General features: G+C 49.1%; 1 protein-coding gene across 1 annotated transcript in view; it reads left to right on the top strand.

The window, feature by feature from the left end:
• The window catches only part of LOC106805811 (ankyrin-2-like), an 8,754-nt gene extending 5,394 nt beyond the window's left edge, over positions 1 to 3,360 (top strand). The window contains exons 3-7 of the mRNA XM_014807551.1: positions 141 to 293; positions 807 to 951; positions 1,223 to 1,350; positions 1,717 to 1,897; positions 2,379 to 3,360. Of these exons, the coding sequence (XP_014663037.1) occupies positions 141 to 293; positions 807 to 951; positions 1,223 to 1,350; positions 1,717 to 1,897; positions 2,379 to 3,360 (1,589 nt within the window). The remainder of the gene's footprint in view (positions 1 to 140; positions 294 to 806; positions 952 to 1,222; positions 1,351 to 1,716; positions 1,898 to 2,378) is intronic.
• Positions 3,361 to 7,641: the final 4,281 nt, after the last annotated feature.

Below are 7,641 nucleotides of genomic sequence, written 5' to 3'. Positions count from 1 at the left end.
CATAACATAACATAACATAACATAACATAACATAACATAACATAACATAACATAGCATAGCATAGCATAACATAATACATAACAGCATCTAAGGCATGGTTGCTACCGTGGTTAAGGGATGTGCGCATGTCTGTTTGCAGCCGACACAGACATGCACTGGCAGTCGTTTGAACGGCTGACCCCTCTTCATGTCGCCTGCAAAAGCGGGTCGCTGGACTGCGTTCGACTTCTGCTGGCAGGGGGCGCTGATCCGGATATTGCGACGAGCGACGACACAACACCGCTGCTGGATGGTATGCCGCTGGCTCATTGTCAGAAATGTCATAAATAGTTATGACTACCATTGAGTCCAAATGTCATGTCGTTTGCTCAATAATTCTCCTCTAAACTTATGACATGTTAGACCTATGATGTCGTTACTATTTATGTTTTTGACAATGGGCTGTGGTCTCGTGTGTGTGTGTGTGCGTGCGTGCGTGCGTGCGTGTGTTGTGTGTGTGTGTGTGTGTATTGTGTGCATGTGTGCATGTGTACGTGTGTGTGTGTGCAACTCCATCATTTGGGAGACCTATTCGTCAAGCTGTGAAAACCCAGCGTTACTGTGTAGGAATTGTCAAAAGTAAACACAGCTGAAAAGTAAGGCAATTAGGCAATAAAGCCATGTCATAGAATTTATAGCATGTCGCAAATTAGCTTCAGCTTTGAAGACCTGGCATGCGTTAAAGGACCGGGAGAACCGTTCGATAAGTAGGGGGCGTTGTACGTAATCGTTGTTCGTAAGTCGACGACTCGTTGCGTTCGCTCAGCTCTGTATAACAAGGAAGCAGCGGCTGAAATCGTGAAAGCATTACTCAAGAGTGGCGCCAGCGCTAATGCTGCGATATGGACAAAATGGACGCCGCTTCACGAGGCAGGGATCTTCCAACACAAGTCGAACCAGGAAATTACAAGGTGTGGGGTGCACATCGCAACCAAACAATAGATTCACTCTGGGGGAAATATGTGTGTGTGTGAAACCTTTAACCGTGATTACCATGAAGAAACGACTGTAATTTTGCAATCACTTAAACTCATTTTAAAACGAGTAAGAAAAAATGGGGAAATCAGCGACTCTCTCCTGGTCTCTGTCCTGGTCTCTACTGTAGGTGGTGGTGTCGCCATCCGCATCGCGATGGCATTCTAACTGGCGTGTAACGTGTAACCCACTCTACTTATTGCTCAGGCTTCTCCTGGACCATGGCGCTACACTACAGGCACCAGACGAGAACGGTCTAACTCCTGTGTTCACGGCAGCGCAGCACGGCAACACAGACTGCCTGCGAACGTTACTGGATCGGGCCGAACAACTCGGTATGTGTGCATCCCGCAGAAGTCTATTCGGACGTTAATAGTCATGGTTATTCTTCTGGTTGAGTGGGATAGGATTCAAGGCTCGCTGTGGCAGTTGTGCCGTTATGCAAGGTGCTTCATCCTAGTGCCCTAAACTCTTCAGTCGACAGCTGCTGTAGGAATGGGTTTACCTCACTGGCAGGAGGCTAACAGCCTCACCCACATAACAGCGAGCAGCTTTGCTGAGCATATTACAGAGACCAAAGCAACGATGTGTTGGAAATATAAATAATCAGCCCGAGTTTACTCGGCGGCTACTAATGAGTAACCCGCACGCCAAGCTTCCACGGCACGGTGAGTGATGCCTTGACACTACACTGCTTGCAGGAGAAGCGGGGGTCGTCAACAAGGCGGGGTCGGACGGTGCCACGCCCCTGTTCATCGCAGCACAGGAGGGCTTCCTTGACTGTATCGAACTGTTGCTGTCACACGGTGCAGACGCCAACGCCGCCCTGCTGGACGAGACTGCAGTGCCCCTGGTGGCGGCAATACAGCAGGGTCACGTGAGGTATGTAGACAAGTGGCAGTTTTTTCGCCGAGGTTTTACAGCATTTTTGTTTCTCGCTCGCCGGGTGAGTTTGCTCGAACCGCAAAAACGTCGCGACTGTAAACGCGCAACGAGGTATTTATCGGCGCCGTCCCAAATTGACCTGTCCGCTTGGCCACGCCCCCTTCGACACTATTGCTTTACACTGGGGTCTGTCTCCTGCGCTCACCCAGTTTGATCTAGCTGTATGTCGTTACTAGGCATTGTTTTGTGAACGTCTTCTCACGATGCTCATTGGCAACAGATGCTCATCAATCACCCCAGTGTCGAGCTAGCAGCGTGTCATTACTAAGCATTGTTTTGCGAACGTCTTCTCACAATGCTGATTTACTAGTACTGGCTGCAGGACAGGCAGGCAGGTCGATTTCGAACGACCGTGTTTATCGATAACGAAAATCCGACGTCGCGCGATCTGATCCGTCGTTACGATTCGTCTCGGCAGAGTCGTCGAGAGGCTTCTCGGCGAGACGTCGGCCGAGGCGCTGCGCACGCGCTCGGCTAGTCCCTACCACATGGCCATCGACTGGTCACGACTCGACTGCCTGCGCGCGCTCGCCGCGCATGGACTCCTGAGCGACGAGTTCTCGCGTGAGACGCGGCTCGCGGACGCCGTCGGCCGTGACGACCTCGCCGGATTCTACGCGGAGCTGGCGCCGGACCGGGTGTCGCCGCTCGCGCACGCACTGAGCCGCGGCGCGCGGGCGATGACTCTCGCGCTGCTGGCGGCGGGGGCCAACGCGAACGCGTTCACGCCGCGACACGTGCCGCCGCTGCTCGCCGCGCTCGCCACGCCGCGCGTCGACGACGACATCGTCGCCGCGATCGTCGACGCGGGCGCGCAACTCAATGGCGCGCTGCCCGGCGGCGGCGACGCGAGCGCCCTCTACCTCGCCGCGTGCCTCGCCCAGCCAGGCAAGCTGCGGCTGCTGCTGCGGCGGGGGCTGGATGCGCGCGTGCTCGACATGTGGCGGGAGGATGACGGCAGCGCGTGTGCACTGTGCCGCGCCGGCGTCACCGACGCGCTCGACTCGAACGAGATGGCGGCGGCGATGCTGATCGTGCGCGAGTTCCACGCCGTGTTTGCGTGCCCCTGCTCCAAGTTCCGGCTGATCTCGCGCTGGTCGTGGCGGCACTTGGCGCGGCTTCGCGCGGCGTGCGCCCGCCCGCCATCGCTCGCGCACGCCGCCAGGGTGCGTCTGCGTCGCCGCCTGCCGCTCGCGCTGCTGGCGCGGCCGGACACGCTCGCGGCTCGCCTGCGGGAACACCTTCCAGCCCAGCTCGTCGACTTTGTGCTGTACAACGATGATACGCGTGTACTCATACTCCGGTCTCCGTCGTCCCCGGCGACCTCCAGCAAGATGCAGAGTAGGATGCCGACTCCGGCTTGCGTCGCCCCCGGCAACCTCCAACAAGATGCGGAGTAGGACTCCGGCTGCCCCTTTGAATCGGGCTTTGAATCCCTTTGAATCGTCTTTTTGTTGAATATCTTCAACCAGCACAGAGATTTGCCGGAAGTTACCGTGGAAAATAGGTGTGCGTGTGCGCGTATAGAGGTTGATAACAACAAACTTTCGAGCGTCAGCCCAACGTGTGATTCCTAGTGTAATTGTCGTCAAGCATTCACACAGCTTGGGCGATAATGTATTTATATATATTATGTATTTATATATATAATGTTTGTATGTTGTTGTTTTTTTTACTTTTAGTTTATAGCAACTGAGTAATGTTCCTAATAACGTGTGCGTATACGTGTGTGCGCGTATGTGTGCGCGTATGTGTGCGTGCGTACGCAGAGCAAACACCAGTCATAACTTGTTCCCCCCCCCCCAAGCAATTGTCTGTAAAAATCGAAAATCCCTGCAAAAATAAATGCACAGTGATTGAAATCATGAATATATCTGTTCGTGTTTGATCTATTGTCATCTGGAGGATGCAGAGAGAGAGAGGGCGAGAGAGAAGAAAGAAAATGGAAGAGCAATAGAGAGGGGACGAGATAGGGGAGATGTTGTGAGGCAGTTTTTAAACTAGAGCCGACTTGCAGCCTGCTACCTTCTTCTGCCTCGGCGGGCATGGTCAGCATATATGTCTTCAACCACGAAGGAAGCTGAACGAACGCTGGCTGCAACGTATATATCTACAAGTAAATACAGCTATAGGTTGAGCAAACAGCAAATAGATAGAGAGAAGAAATAACACTGCATGCCTGAATGCGTCTGAATGCATGGGTGGGTACCCTGTGGTGAGATACTTAAAACGTTTCTATCTACAATATCACCAGATGACAACTTTAAGCATCCTTATCCGTATCTGTCTGAACAGTAATCACAAAAACAAAAGGATTATATAGTTAACAGTTTATTGAGGCGATTAAACGAGATATGTAATTAGGCATACAAGGCTATCATTAACAGGAGTTTAGAGAAGACAAGCAAGGCTCCCCACCCCACCCCATCCCACTTGTTAACATAGTGGGATGACGTACACCCGTACGTGATGCAAACAATTCGTACTAACATCATAAACGCCTTGATACTGGTCTTCTGTAGTTTCAAGCTAGCATTGCTCATCTAGCATTGCTCTTAGCTTCTTCTGATGAATGTTATTATATTCTGATTGATGTGCAATAACACAAACCGTCATTATGAGGCTATGGCTGTAGACTATACAGAGACAAATGATAAACACGAACTAACATTGATTTCTAACGTCGTTGCAGGAATACAATCTGTATATATGCAACACTATTAACTAAGAATGATCTCTGCCATAGTATATAGGCATTGGCATATGACGTTAAATATTATATAATTTATATCATAAATAGCAATTTTCTAGGAAGTAATACACTGTGCAAAGTGTACACGTACCTATATATGAGTGTTTAAACACAGAGGTAAACACATAACAATAGGTGAATACTACGTGCAGAACTAAACCACTATATATTGTTGATATTTTGTATTTGTATCGTAAACAAAAATATAACGTAATACGAGGGAACTGCAGAGAATTGCGAAATTCTGCACAGCATGTTGATATATTAAGCCCTAAAACATGGCTTTAACATGCCATAGAGAAGACAGTGATTCTATTGTTAGATGTATCGTAGATTACCTGATACAACAGCACATGGCCAACGCGTTACTAGCGACTAATGCATCCCCCGATTCGCGTAAAGGCATTTACATAACATGTTTCAACGCTATATGTCTTTAGAACGTAATGTTGTGAAACGTAATAGCATGAAGTTGTAACCAATAAATATTACTAGCTGTATACATCCACTGCTACATCAACTCTTCGCCATGCGACACAAAACAGGAACAAATCAAGCAAAAAAAAACGGGGGGGGGGAAATTTAACAAACAATCCAATTCCATACTTGTCCTATGTAGCTTTAGGATCAGAGCTCAATAAATGATCACACGACAGTGATATTGTGTAATACCAATAATACAATAATAATTATGTAAGTCAACTAATTTGAGTGTGTGCTTACTTATAATGCTACCATGTGCTATATATTGTTTAAATATATCAAAGTTATTATGGTAAATCTTTCATATTCTATTTTTATTGTATATCTCCATCGGCATCTCATCCCTCATATTTTCGTACCCCAGCTCACGTTCAACTTTACTCTTCATTTCACCACTGTCGTTGTATATATTTTAATATACATCCCACTCACTTCTCAGCTACCCTACCATGTTGTTTTACCTATTAACGTGATCCACAACCCCCCCCCCTCCCCCTTCTCCCTCAGTCCTTCCACACTCAATTCTTTCGCGAACCAACACCCTTGTCTGCATGGCATAGAAACTTGGAGGTGTGCAGCCTTCCTTCCTCAGAACAGCACCCACCCACCCTCCACCTCGGACATCAGTAAAACAGACACCTTTCTATCTCAGTAAGGCACACACACCCTCCTAACTCAGTAAGCCACACACCCTCCTACCTTAGTAATGCACACACATTCCTCCCTCAGTAAGGCACACACCTTCCTACCTCAGTAAGGCACACACACCTTCCTACCTCAGTAAGGCACACACCTTCCCACTACTGTAATACACACCTTCCTACCTCAGTAAGGCACACACCCTCCTACCTCAGTAAGGCACACACCTTCCTACCTCAGTAATGCACACACCCTCCCACTACTGTAATACACACCTTCCTCCCTCAGTAAGGCACACACCTTCCTACCTCAGTAAGGCACACACCTTCCTACCTCAGTAAGGCACACACCTTCCTACCTCAGTAAGGCACACACCTTCCTACCTCAGTAAGGCACACACCTTCCTACCTCTACTGTAATAAAAACCTTCCTACCTCAGTAAGGCACACACCTTCCTACCTCAGTAAGGCACACACCTTCCTACCTCAGTAATGCACACACCTTCCTACCTCAGTAAGGCACACACCCTCCCACCACTGTAATACACACCTTCCTACCTCAGTAAGGCACAACCCTCCTAACTCAATAAGGCACACACCTTCCTACCTCAGTAAGGCACACACCCTCGTAACTCAATAACGCACACACCCTCCTACCTCAATAAGGCACACACCTTCCTCCCTCAGTACGGCACACACCCTCCTAACTCAAGAATGCACACACACTCCTACCTCAGGAAGGCGCGCAGAAAGTCGTTGTAGTTGAGCAGGCCCGACAGCTGGCGGTCGTAATACGACATGACGTGGAAGAAGTCGTCATCGGACATGCGCACGCCGAACTGCGCGAGGATGCAGCGGAACGGGTGCGCGCGCAGCTGGCCCGTGTTCATGCTGTCCACCATCAGGCACTTCCGGCGGATCAGCTTCCAGTTTTCGACGACGCGGTCGTATATGCGCAGCATCGCCTGAGAGTACTGTGTGTTTGCGACGCCGCCTCCATCACCAGAGTCCGCCTGTTGACGACACGGCAAAAGGTGCCGGGGAATGAGACGGGGAAAAGTTTGTGCCAGACCAGTGGTTTCGATGGCCGATCGAAAGATTTGGGAGACTGAAAATCTCGTCACGAGACCCGGGCATAAATTGGTGAAAGACTAATTCAAGCTGATTATTACGCTTAACTAAGGAACAGAGAAGGTGATTGTGGTTGAGAAGCAAGTTGCAACCACTTGCCAATTGAATGGGTTGGATCTAACTTTCACACCCGTGCAAATATATTTTTAGCCGCAACGGAAGGTAGGTAGGAATAAATTTTTAGCCTTGGAAGGCATGCAGCCGTGAATAAACGATCCACGAAAGGATTTTAGGAGGCTATACCGACAGCTATAACCGTGTAGCCATGGGCTACGCATGTATAAATGAAAACCCGGTGGAAAATATTTTTGTAGTGCAGAGTGTAGCGTAACAGGTGTGGAGCGACGTCTATACTGTCTCATAATATACCAGTCAACTATAACCATTAGTAAACATGCCGTAGACAGGTCGTGAAAAATAAAAGTACAGCTACGTACCGACATGCGGTTGTGAAGAATATTGAGTCTCTTTGTCGAAGGCGGTTCTTTGAACTTCAGATGCAGCACCAGCTGACGAAGCAGGTCAGCATAGCGAACACGATGATCCTGCAGCACGCCATACTGCTCCAGTAGGTGGCGCCAGGTGTTCACTGCACCTTCCACATTGTACTCGCGCATGATCACTGCAAACACATGCATATATAATTATATATATATATATATTTATGTATATATATA

Source organism: Priapulus caudatus, unplaced genomic scaffold (assembly GCF_000485595.1).
Source record: "Priapulus caudatus unplaced genomic scaffold, Priapulus_caudatus-5.0.1 Scaffold128, whole genome shotgun sequence".
Lineage (NCBI taxonomy): Eukaryota > Metazoa > Priapulida > Priapulimorpha > Priapulimorphida > Priapulidae > Priapulus > Priapulus caudatus.
This window is presented reverse-complemented; position numbering and strand designations above follow the sequence as displayed.